Genomic DNA, 11,653 nt, shown 5'->3' with positions numbered 1-11,653 from the left:
CGAGTTGCACGGATTTTCTTTTCTTTCTCATGTTGAAATACATAATTTCTTTCCTTTGTTCATATTGGGATGGGTTGTCTTCATCTTCTTGGTTATCCTGTGGGGATTCGGAGTGGAAGGGGAATTTTCTTATCTCTCTATCTATACATATATACGGTTGATTTCGGTTTTTGTTCCATTATTTTCATTTGTGTGTATCCATGTCCAGGCTAAAGCGAATACGAATATAGAGCGAATGTGATTGAATGGATTATTATCGATATTATTATTGCTGTACCTTCATTTAGTGTCGTGATTCCAGCCAAGATCGTATAAAATGAACACCGTCCCCCTTTATGCAGTATAACTGGCGGACGAATTGGACGGGTCCCATTGGCCGCGTGTGTGCCAAGAAGACAAAGACCCTTCATCGCGAATACTACCGACATGATGAAGGCTTTGGGATCGGATTCGAATGAGATCCTTTTGTTTTTTGGATTCCCTCATGACTCTGAGAAAGATGTATTGTGGTAGTGGGGAAGAGTTCCCAGGAATGAATGGCGTAGGGCCGAGAAATCAACATGGGGAAAGGTATGGACGAGATGGTTGAAATTGAATATCTGATGTGACTATAAAAAGTAACGTGAACGCCAATCCCGAAGCGTGTTTGTCTGGACTTTTCCATCCGCAGTTGGTCTCCCCATTTCATTCAGTATTCGAGAACCTCTTGTTTTCTGAATTTCCCCTTCTTTTTACTTCTCCTTCGACACGCATTCACCTCTTGCCTTTTGCAAGTCTTGTAATCATAGTATTCTTCTTCTCTTTTTGACGACCGTCAAATCCATTCGTTTGGTGTCTATTCTTTTTTGTTTTTTCCTATTTTTAATATTTTGTTGCCGCTCCCTCCCGCAAACCGACGTTTCTGTCCTTTTTCCACCACCCACGGACCATCTTCGTTCCTCCTGCCCCCTTCCCCATACTTCTGCGCAAACCTCGATTTTTTTCTCTCCCCTTTGCACTCCCTCTCCCCGTCCCAACTGAGTCGACAATAACTTCGGATTGCCTTAGACAAGTGACTCCCCTCGACTTTGTCGGCGCCACCGCCAAGTGCTCTTTTCGGTCGCTCCTTTTCCCCTTCCGGTCCGTCCTACCTTCATTGGTCGTGCGATCGGCTAAAGGGTGATTGATCTCCGGACGTTGGTGCCAGCGACCCTACATTTTTCCCGGGATCGTCACCGGTTCGAGACACCGACAACTTTCGTCTTCGAACGATATCCCTACCTCAAGTCCTTTTCACTTGTCGCTATTGCCTAGATCGCAAAGATGCTTCTTCCCAAGGGTGGTGTAACGTGGAAGTCGGCGAAGGCGAGGTTGCCCCCATGGAGGGCCATTCTGGTCCTGGTGACGCGCACTCGTTTCCTGGTGTCATTGGCCCTTACTGGCTTGTTGATCTTGCTGTGGCGTGGTATTAGCAAGTCCGCATCGGAGATGCAAAAGTAAGTGCTCGACTCGCTTTCAGCCTGTGTTTGGCGCGGCACGCGGCTTGAATCACCCCCTGCACATGATGCACATATTAACTCGACCGTCCAGTTTCTACTGTTACGGACCTCCCAAGTCGCCAATGGATATGAGTCTTAACGAAATGGCCGAATGGAATGCCCATATGCAAACCCCGGTCGTCTATAACCACCATGACCCTTATGAAGTCAACTCTTCTACCATTCACAACATTGACCTCAACCCCATCGGCTCTAGTGCTCAAGCTGTCGCAAACGCTGAACGAGTGCTCATCCTGACGCCGCTGAGAGATGCTGGCCCATATCTGCAAAAGTACTTCGAGCTCCTCTACAAGCTGTCCTATCCTCATCACCTTATCGACTTGGCCTTCCTCGTCGGCGACTCCAAGGATGACACCGAAAGCCTCCTCGTCTCTGAGTTGAATCGGATCCAGGAACAGGGCGACAAGGTTGCGTTCCGCAGTGCGAGCATTATCAAGAAGGACTTCGGGGCCGATGTGAACATGAACGTTGAGGATCGACACTCCTTTGCCGCTCAGGGTCCGCGCCGTAAGGCTATTGGCCGGGCACGTAACTATCTGCTCTACTCCGCCCTGAAGCCTGATCATTCTTGGGTTTACTGGAGAGATGTGGATATTGTCGACAGCCCAGAGACCATCCTTCAGGACTTCATGGCCCATGACAGGGATATCCTCGTTCCGAGTATGTGGAATGCCACGGTTGTTCCATAGCAAAGGCTGACCTCTCTGCAGATATTTGGTTTCACAGATACAAGGACGGTGTTGATGTCGAAGGTCGCTGTAAGTGGAAATAACCCTTTTCAACGATGGTCAGTGCTAACATTCTCAGTTGACTACAACTCGTGGATTGAGTCTGACAAGGGACGCCGGCTGCGACAAACCCTCGACCCGGACACCGTGCTGGCTGAGGGCTACAAGGAATATGATACGGGCCGCCAATACCTTGTTTCCATGGGTGACTGGCGGAACAACAAGGACGAAGAGGTCGAGCTTGATGGAATCGGTGGTGTTAACATTCTCGTCAAGGCCGACGTCCATCGTACAGGTATGTTATGCACGGCCTTTGGAACGATTGCCCCGGAGAGCTATTACTAACTGTAAACCTAGGAATCAATTTCCCCGCATATGCCTTCGAGAACCAGGCTGAAACCGAGGGATTTGCGCGCATGGCGAAGCGAGCGGGATACCAGGTGTACGGCTTGCCTAATTACGTTGTGTGGCATATCGACACCGATGAAAAGCCCGGCAATCTTGGAGACCGTAAAGCGTACTAAGCATGTTGTCTGGACTTGGTCCTTTCCTCCCCGAGCCGGCGGCTTTCGGTTCTTATTTCTCCAAGATTTTAATACCCTTTTCCCGTTTATGTCCGTGGTTTACTACATGGGATTTCTTTTTTCCCCTTCCTGATACTCGTACTTTTGCCCTTACCATTCCCCCCACTTGGACGTTTGAAACGGACATCTCATGGTTCCGGTAATTAGTCTTCTTCATGTCGCGTTCTAGGGATCGTGCTGCTTCTTTTCTATTTTTGGCGCTATGGGGAACGTGTTCAGCGGTGTCGACACTCATAGAGTGGACGGGTGATTTCACGCTTGTATTACTGGTGTTGCCTTGTTTTCCTTGACGACTGTGCAAGCAAGCCTACTGCAGGGTTTCCCAAGTTTGCGATGGGGTTTTCAGTCTGCCGTGGCCTGGTGCTCGCACCTTCTGGGTGGCTGTTGTTCTCTGCATGAATCAACATCTATGAGGGACACGGGCTCAGTTGGGACTGAGCCATGTTTTTAAAAGGGGGGCAAGGCTGCTGCCGTTGACGAGCAAAGAACTAGGGCATAATGGTGCCTGGCGTCCATGTACATAGATATATAGGCTACAATTTGTCGGGCTGTTATGACTTGAGGGTTAACTGATTCGTAAATCGAAAATGCAACCACGTGTGACGCAAAGAAGAAGAATCTGAGATGATAAAAAAGATTATCAATTATTATGGATAATTGTTTCTCTTTCCCCGCAAGGCAATCAGTCCCCACTTCGACCTCCATAAATACCGACCTCCTACTGAGACATCAGCTCTAAATCCTTCTATCGATCACCGATCTGAGACATCCCCCTCCACCGACGCAAGCCACCAAGGAAAAAAAAAATGTCCACCAAAAAGGAATTCATCTGCCTCGTCCCCGACAAGCCAGGCTCGCTGCAAAAGCGTCTGGAAGTCCGCAAGTACGTAGTATTCCGCTCAACCCCACCGTGGATTTCTCAAAACAACCCACTAACATTGGAATACTACAGTCAACACCTCGAAGGTGTAAAGCCTTTAGTCCAGAATGGCTCGATCGTCTGTGGTGGTATGTCCTTCCATTCATGCCCCTCTCTATTTAAATCTTCCCTTTTTAATGGGTCAAATTGGACATAAACATGGACCATACAATGGACGCGAGAACTGACGGCGGGGTATATAGGCGGAACGCTGGACTCTCACCCCGCGCCTGGCGAGACCCCTCCCTTTAATGGGAGTGCGTTGATTGTCGTCGCCGAGAATGAGGCTGAGGTTAAGGCGTTGATCAGTAACGATATTTATACGCGCAGTGGTGTGTGGGATGTTGAGAAGGCGCAGATTATTCCGGTATGTCGATTTTTTCTTTTCTTTCTTCACTGTTTCCCTTGGATTGGTGGGATTGGGGGAGGGTGTCTTTATCTTGGGTTTGGGCTGATGTTGGTGGTTGTAGTTTATGTGTGCCGTTAGGGTTGGGGATAAGGCTCTTCCTTAGATTTATTGGGCATTGGATTGGATTGAGTTGGATTTCTAAGAGGCTTCGTACTACTATTTTATTTGCGTAGGTAGGTAGGTATATTTCCAATACGAATGTGCGTATTGTATGTTGTACGTATATGTGAATATGTGAGGATGTAAGGTCCTATTTACAGCTTTGCCTTGGGTGTCAGCATCGCCTCTGCGACCTTGCGGCGTTGGATTTTGCCCGTTGCGGTCTTGGGAATCTGTGGAACAATCCAGACCTAGTGATAGTGTTGTCAGCCACCGTGACATTCTTGTGGTATGTGGGGGTGTGTGTTGGGCGGGATACATACCCTCTTGGGGGTCTTGAATTTCGCCAACTTCTCTGCCATGAACGACTTCAACTCGTCCTCCGTGGCTGTGTTGTTGCCCTTCAGGACAACCGCAGCTCCGATGTCCTCGCCATAGTGCCCCTCGTCTGGGATGGCGAAGCACACAGCCTCGGCTACCTTGGGGTGGTGTAGGAGCGTGTTGTCCAGCTCGATGGGGCTGATCTTTTCTCCGCCCTTGTTGATGAGCTCTTTGATACGCCCGGTGATGATCACGTAGCCGTCCGGATCCTTCTTACCCTGGTCTCCCGTGCGGAAGAACCCGTCCTTGGTGAACGAAGATTTGTTGGCGGATGGGTTGTTCAGATACCCCTTGGTTACATTCTCACCGCGCACGCAAATCTCGGCCTCCTTGCCCTGGGGAACCTCGTTGCCATCTTGATCGAGGATCTTGATCTCTACACCCTGTCCGAGGCCGACGCTGCCGGGTTGGCGCTTTCCGGGCGGAAGTGGGTTGCTGGTCATCTGGTGAGCGGCTTCGGTCATTGCGTACGCCTCCAGGACGGGCGCGTTGAACGTCTTTTCCAGATCCTGGAAGGTTTTGGGGGATAATGGTGAGGAACATGAGCGGATGAAGCGGATATTGGGGATGGGATTGGGCAGGGGAGTTTTAAGCAGAATCTGGTGGATAGTAGGCACAGCTGTGTACCAGTTCGCGTTGTAGGCTACGAAGTCTGACCAGAATTCATGGGCCGAGAACTTTGGAGGTACAATGACGGATCCTCCAGAGTATAGAGGCGCCAGGAATGCTGCTAGGAGGCCATGGACATGGAAAAGAGGCATCACCAAATATGTACGATCCTTTGGCGTTAGCTTGTACGTATCCCGGATATTCCCTACGACATGGTTAATACTCTTCGATGCATGCTATCCGGGCACATACTCATGGTCGTGGTGAGATTCTTGTGGGTGAGTGGAACCTTTTCCATGTTAGCATCTATAGTTTTGCCGGAACGGGGAGACCTACAGCTTTGGGCCTGCCGGTCGTGCCACTTGTATGAAGCACAAGAGCAACATCGTCCGGCTGGGCCTGTCCGACAGTCACACCCGCGCTACCCGCCAATTTGCCTTGTTCCTTCACATCTAAAACCACCTCTGTGCCATTCCAGTAGCACTCCGCAATCGCAGCATTGTATTTTCTTCCAGCACGCACGGCGGGGCCATTCTGCGCATACGACCCCTTAGGAATCAGCACTAACGTCGAACTAAGGTCATCGATATAGAACTCGAACTCCTCCTGCTTATAAGCGGGATTTAGTGGAGCGGCGATCGCCCGCTGCCAGGACGCGCCTAGAAACCCGACGATGAATTCGTACGAGTTTGCCAGCGCCAAGGACACCGCACCTCCGTGACCAACGCCCAGCTTAGCCAATTTAGCTTGGAACTCGGCCACATGAGCATGCAGCTGTTGATAGGTGATGCTGAGATTAGGGGACAGGGGGGTCTGTCTCTTGGGAACCACAACTGCAATGTCGGCGCTCCGAGAGGAGAAGGACTGCGCTAAGGTGGTCATGGTGGATCTGACAAGACACTGACGATGTCTTGGCTTCAGGGATTGATATTAAGAACCGTAGATCTCCGATTCGTGGACTAATGGAAGTTGTACGATGATTGTCAGTTGGTTGTCACTTTGCTACCATCGCAGGGAGTACAGGAGGAGCAGACAGGTAGACATAGCTCAGCTCCTCTCGGCCGGTAATGGGGTAGGCATTAGGCAACGGATATGACCGATCGCCTCCACGATTCATGGCACGACCCGCCCTCGGGGATTATCGTCATTGTTAGGGGGTTCTCCACTCCCCACATGACTAAGTAGGGGGTTTGCCGTTTTCTTCCGGGCTGAGTAATTTCTACATACAGTAATACCAGGTAGCTGCTTGCGGCTTTCCATTATGTTGCTGCCTTCTCCAGGTTGCTCAATTGGTGTAATTGTCATCTGGGATGCTAACTTCTGTCTGCGAGCGCAGTCTGTTGAGTTTCAGTTATCAACAACCCCTTACATTGACTGATACTAGTTCAATTGGTTGAAGAGAGCTATTGTCGGATACCGCCGACTGGAGGGGTGCTAGCGAGCAATCCGACATTATCTCCAATACGCGCATACAAGTTGCAGCTTCTAGAATGTGGCCTCCAGTGTGTAAGCAGAACGTGGCCTGGGGAGAACCGCCGGGCCCAAAACTCCGCCAATGGTCTTCCAGAGCAGCATATGTGCGACTACGAGGTGCAATGAGGTGACCGCTAGAGATTCCATTTCACCCTGAATGTGTCATCGCATATTGATCATGACAGCGGCAAAGAGATCAATTGTGCATCGGAATGGTTGCTGTCATCGCTCTCTTTATCCGGAGAAGTCATTCCAGTGCTGCTCGCACCGCTTATAGAAAGAACAGCGGACTGCTGTCGACCTTGTCCTGGCGCTAATCTTCCAATACTTTATAAGCCCAGATATAAGTCGATTCCTGTGCAAAGTTGCAAATATATGCGCTTATGGTTAGTGAATTAGTAGTCTTCAGCTCACGAGTGATCTCTTCAACTTAGGTCAGGAGAAAAAACATATAGTCAATCCCAAAAGTAGATATGCGAAATCTAGACTTGACGCTAGTATGAATCAATCTGTAGCAATCTTTAAGTTGGATGATCTGATCGAGTACAGCCCTGGCTATAGTTCCCTCACTGTTGTAGGAGCATAGAGAGCATCCAATCAGGATAAGGGTACTGACATGACTAAGCTACACGGTCCACATGTCAAGTGATATGGGATGCAAACAAGTGCTCAAGCTGTACTCCGCACGATAGTACTTGTCTCCAACTTCTCCGACACGATTATCTTCACTCTCTTTATTCGGTTGACTTGTCTATAACACCAACCGGACGCATGGCTTCCGAGAACACCCCGTCTAAACCCGGGGGCATGCTCTCGCTCTATGCAAATCTGCTCGATCCATCCGCCGATAACTCTCCCGGGACGATTTCTCGCGCCCCGGTCGTCTTCAAGCAAGCCTCCGAAGGCGAGTCGCAGCCAGATGAATCAGCTGCCAAGAAACAACAGCTCAATACCGGTAGACCATAACCCTCCTCATGACCGACATTCCATGTATTCTCATTTGTGATCTGATTGCTCACTCGTCCTTTGCCCTTCTGGTTTTGGCTATCAGCTTCTCTCCGATTTCAGCCTACGAAAAGACCACAACTATCTGCGCAGAAACCAAAACCGAAGCCAGCTTTACCGAAGGCAGCCCCTGTTCCCGCATCGGCAGCGGCAGCGGTTCCTAAGACTACCCTTGCAGATTGGGCTAATACCGAAGAGGATGATGTCAATGATTTCTATGCTGGACCGAAAAGACAGCGGGGTGGGCGCAAAAAGCGCAAGAAGAATAAGGATACGCGGGAATTTGCCCAGGACTGGGACGATATTTACGACCCGTCACGGCCTAATAGCTACGAAGAATATAAGCACAGCGACGAGCAGATATCCGAAGTTCGCGAGTGGAAAGATCGCCTATACGCACATCGCATAGTGCGATCTCTGAGCCGAGATTCGTATAGTGATGAGGACTATGGAAGGCCAATGAACCGTATGTGTTGTCCTATGGTGATAGTGATCCTACGGCTGAACTCTTATAGGACAATTCGCCCCTCCGAGTAGTTTCGCACCACCTCCAAACCTCAACGATATGCCACCTGCACCGCCTGCACATTCTCCTGCTCCCCCTGCTGACATACCAGATGCTGCTTCGGGGGAGGAGGCATTTGCCCGGCGTGCGCAACTGCATACAAACCCAGCCGATACGGCTATGGCCGACTATACACCACCACCTCCCGCAGAGGCATCCTCAGCGCCTGTTCCAGATGACCCTACGGGTCAAGACGCTTATCTGCGTCGCCTTCAGATGTCAGCTGGACCTCAGCCTGTAGCAGAACCTGCGCCGCCACCACAACCACGGCCGCTAGAAGCGCTGCAACCTGCCTCTGCGACCATTTCTCGCGCGCCCGTCCGCTATACTTTACCTCCACCACCGGCAGATATACCTGCATCAGAAGCAGAGCTTGAGGAAGTCTTCGCTAAGGAGCAACCAGTGGAAGGTGAGGGTGAAGGTGAAGCGGAGGGTCAGCGATCACTTCGGCCCGGGCAGAAGGGATTTGCTCAGCGTCTGCTTGAAAAGTATGGTTGGACAAAAGGCTCTGGTTTGGGCGCGACGGGAACGGGTATCGTCAACCCACTGCAGGTCAAGGTTGAGAAACAGAAAAAGCGGCCAGACTCAGAGGGTGGTGGCTTCGCCACGCCCGCTGGTAGGGGTAAAATCATTGGTGGTGCGAGGAAGAAAGAAGACGAAGGGAAGTTTGGTCAGATGAGCGAAGTCGTTATCTTGAAGGGCATGTTAGACGGCATGGACGTGGAGGCCGAACTAGAAGGCGATCAGGACGGGGGCTTGATGCAAGAGATTGGGGATGAGTGTTCTGAGAAGGTGGGTTACTACCTATGGTGCTATTCTTCAACTCTAACCTGAACAGTATGGAAATGTCGAACGTGTCTTCATTGCCCGCGGCTCTGCCCCTCCAGTTCCGGTATTTGTCAAATTCACCAATCAGCTATCTGCACTAAGAGTAAGGGTCCTTAATTAGAGAGGTTTGGTTATTAGTTTACTGATGCATCTCTTCCCAGGCTGTCAATGCCCTGGAGGGCCGAATATTCAACGGAAATCCTATCACAGCTCGGTTCTTTGACACACAGAAATTTGAGCAAGGAATATATGAATGAGATATACAAAGGAATAGAAGCCGAGAAGAATACCGACAAGCATCTAATTTTGTCTGTTTCAACACCAAGCACCAACTTTCTTTTGTTCAAGTCTTCAATAACGCTTGGCACATTATAACCATGTGTCAAGAGCAGAGAAGGGTGGCTTGAGAGCGAAACCATACCAAACAAGTTCAATGTGATCCCTGAGGCTTTGCAGCTTTTATTAACGAAAGCAAAAGCTCTCTTCAGTCGTGTTGCTACTGGGCTCACTGATCGGAATCAGCCTGCCCATCACATAGGAGTCCCTTCTACCTTTGCTTCCTTCGTCTTGCCATACGTTTGATAAGAGCACTAGTCCAAGTCATCGGACAATGGGATCTGGTACTTTTCTCAAGGCAGGACACTGGTAACATGGATTCAAACGGAGATATAGGGCTTGGTATCACGCAATCTATGCATGGTGGCTGCCTTGTCCTGGGCCACGATTATTGGATAAAAGGATTAACAACAATAAGGAAAAGCTATATTGGTTTCTGTGTATCCTCCGAGTTCTTTATAGATCAATAGATATGGCCTTGGCAATCTCCTGTTGCTACTTATGTACTACTTGATACGGATTACACCTGTTATGCATGTAGTAATACATGGTGGTCAGGTGACCCAGATCAATCTCAGTAGGGCCGGCCAGCGATTGGCTGTGGGGCATTAAGCCGATGGGCTTCTAAGACGTACTTTGGAACATTCACGGACTTCCACAGGTTCGGTGACAGCGCCTCTCATTTCCACCTTTGTGTTCCCTCCCTGTTCATTTCTTTCTTATTTTGCACTTTCTTACTTTTTCATTACCCACTCAACCCCCGTTGATTTCTTCTACAGCTAATCCAACTTGTCCACTCTTCACTTGGCTCTTATTTATTTTCTGATAGAGTCGTCTAGTTACTACCTTTTGCGCCACTCCAACGATCAAGATGTCTCTGTGTCTTAATCGCCTGACAGAAGAAAGGTATGTGATAGAAGCATTTGGCTCTTGGCTATGGTCTAACCTCCAGTTGGCTCTTCCTATATACTGATTGCGATCTTGCATCTGTACAGAAAGCAGTGGCGACGTGACCACCCTTACGGATTCTATGCGAAGCCTCATCGAACCCCTCAGGGTGTGTTGGATTTGAAGCGCTGGGAATGTGGTGTCCCTGGAAAGGCGCAGACCCTCTGGGACGGCGGGCTTTTTAAGCTTGATGTCACTTTTCCAGACGGTAAGTCGTTGTCTGCTTCCCCGATGTCGCGAAGACAGAAATGGATTGACTAACCTGTTTTTGTAAAGAATACCCGACCAAACCGCCAAAGTGTACGTATCATCCCCCTCCGTCGAAGACAAGGCGGGGTGGAAAGCAACGGTCACCTTGCTGGGTCCCATGGCGGAAAGCTAATGCTCATTACAACAGGCAAATTCGTCCCTCCTCTGTTTCACCCGAATGTCTACCCCTCAGGCACCGTCTGCCTCTCAATTTTGAATGAAGAAGAAGCCTGGAAACCTGCCATCACCATTAAACAGATCCTGCTCGGCATCCAGGACCTGCTCGATGACCCCAATCCGGAGTCGCCTGCACAGGCGGAAGCATACAATCTGTTCAAGAAGGATCGTCCAGCATACGAGAAACGAGTGAGACAAGTTGTGAAGGAGAACCCAACGCTTTGAGCCACCCTTTCATTCTACGGCGGATAGGATTACGTTTTCGGGGTTTTCATTTTTTTTCCACATGCCGTCTTTCCTCGCCAAATTTCTCACGTGGTTGGCGCATTACGAAACAAGGCGGACGTTGGCGGCTGATAGATAGCCATATGGGTTGGAATTTACGTTATCAGGTATCTCATTTTATGCAGCGTCTTTTTCGTTTCTTGTGAAGGGATAGGGGACGGTGAAAAGCTAGAAGGACGGGTTATGCATTCTCTGGCCGTGATGACTGATGGCGCATTACTTTTCTTGCTTTTATGATCACGACCTTTTGTTTTCTTTACTCCCTCTAGCGAGCGTGGCGTCTTAGCATTCACAAAATGGGTGGTTATGGAAGGCGTTTTAGAATCGCTTCTTTGTTCTTTTTCTTCTCTGACCCTGTCCATCTCTTGGGGTCTTCCCTGGCATCGTACATTCACTGTGCTCTCGCGTATTAAAGGGTCATTTCTGTCTGTAACGGGTGATCTGACACTTCCGTAGTTAGTATGTGGGGTAGAATGATCCGCTTGATGGATGGGGAGGAATTGGTTTGGGGGTTGAATTG

At 49.6% G+C, this 11,653-nt stretch overlaps 5 protein-coding genes across 5 annotated transcripts; 4 read left to right on the top strand and 1 right to left on the bottom strand.

Annotated features, from left to right (window-relative positions):
- Nucleotides 1-1,302: 1,302 nt before the first annotated feature.
- Nucleotides 1,303-2,790, top strand: F9C07_5044 (Anp1-domain-containing protein; the record flags this gene model as incomplete). Its single annotated transcript, XM_041290948.1, has 5 exons — nucleotides 1,303-1,475; nucleotides 1,570-2,198; nucleotides 2,249-2,296; nucleotides 2,346-2,561; nucleotides 2,624-2,790. The coding sequence occupies 5 exons, from the start codon at nucleotides 1,303-1,305 to the stop codon at nucleotides 2,788-2,790; spliced, it is 1,233 nt and encodes a 410-aa protein (XP_041144649.1).
- An 866-nt stretch (nucleotides 2,791-3,656) lies between these two features.
- On the top strand, nucleotides 3,657-4,256 carry F9C07_5043 (uncharacterized protein; the record flags this gene model as incomplete). The annotated part of the gene is made up of 2 exons (XM_071511299.1): nucleotides 3,657-3,858; nucleotides 3,973-4,256. 2 exons carry the CDS (start codon nucleotides 3,657-3,659, stop codon nucleotides 4,254-4,256), a joined length of 486 nt encoding a protein of 161 aa, XP_071365048.1.
- An 89-nt stretch (nucleotides 4,257-4,345) lies between these two features.
- Nucleotides 4,346-6,252, bottom strand: F9C07_5042 (putative coenzyme A synthetase). The gene is made up of 4 exons (XM_041285343.2): nucleotides 5,604-6,252; nucleotides 5,520-5,556; nucleotides 4,601-5,472; nucleotides 4,346-4,528 (listed from the first exon to the last, which is right to left on the bottom strand). The coding sequence occupies exons 1-4, from the start codon at nucleotides 6,147-6,149 to the stop codon at nucleotides 4,433-4,435; spliced, it is 1,551 nt and encodes a 516-aa protein (XP_041144647.1). The 5' UTR covers nucleotides 6,150-6,252; the 3' UTR covers nucleotides 4,346-4,432.
- Nucleotides 6,253-7,370: 1,118 nt separating this feature from the next.
- Nucleotides 7,371-10,064, top strand: F9C07_2282032 (G-patch DNA repair protein). Its single transcript, XM_041290946.2, has 5 exons — nucleotides 7,371-7,695; nucleotides 7,792-8,211; nucleotides 8,261-9,102; nucleotides 9,149-9,241; nucleotides 9,300-10,064. The coding sequence occupies exons 1-5, from the start codon at nucleotides 7,512-7,514 to the stop codon at nucleotides 9,393-9,395; spliced, it is 1,635 nt and encodes a 544-aa protein (XP_041144646.1). The 5' UTR covers nucleotides 7,371-7,511; the 3' UTR covers nucleotides 9,396-10,064.
- Nucleotides 10,065-10,345: 281 nt separating this feature from the next.
- Nucleotides 10,346-11,073, top strand: F9C07_5040 (putative SUMO conjugating enzyme; the record flags this gene model as incomplete). The annotated part of the gene is made up of 4 exons (XM_041290945.1): nucleotides 10,346-10,380; nucleotides 10,470-10,630; nucleotides 10,699-10,722; nucleotides 10,820-11,073. The coding sequence occupies 4 exons, from the start codon at nucleotides 10,346-10,348 to the stop codon at nucleotides 11,071-11,073; spliced, it is 474 nt and encodes a 157-aa protein (XP_041144645.1).
- Between the last annotated feature and the right edge of the window lie 580 nt (nucleotides 11,074-11,653).

This window comes from Aspergillus flavus, chromosome 3 (assembly GCF_009017415.1).
Source record: "Aspergillus flavus chromosome 3, complete sequence".
NCBI lineage: Eukaryota > Fungi > Ascomycota > Eurotiomycetes > Eurotiales > Aspergillaceae > Aspergillus > Aspergillus flavus.
Note: the sequence above shows the minus strand (reverse complement) of the source record. Positions and strands in the feature narration are given on the sequence as shown.

Bases quoted from the DNA above. Each gene is read 5' to 3' on its own strand.
- F9C07_5042 (XM_041285343.2), bottom strand. From the start codon at position 6,149: ATGACCACCTTAGCGCAGTCCTTCTCCTCTCGGAGCGCCGACATTGCA. The intron at 5,473-5,519 runs GTATGTGCCCGG...ACCATGTCGTAG, and splicing joins GAATCTCACCACGACCATGA to GGAATATCCGGGATACGTAC. The intron at 4,529-4,600 runs GTATGTATCCCG...CACTATCACTAG, and splicing joins AATTCAAGACCCCCAAGAGG to GTCTGGATTGTTCCACAGAT.
- F9C07_2282032 (XM_041290946.2), top strand. From the start codon at position 7,512: ATGGCTTCCGAGAACACCCCGTCTAAACCCGGGGGCATGCTCTCGCTC. The intron at 7,696-7,791 runs GTAGACCATAAC...TTTGGCTATCAG, and splicing joins GAAACAACAGCTCAATACCG to CTTCTCTCCGATTTCAGCCT. The intron at 8,212-8,260 runs GTATGTGTTGTC...GAACTCTTATAG, and splicing joins CTATGGAAGGCCAATGAACC to GACAATTCGCCCCTCCGAGT.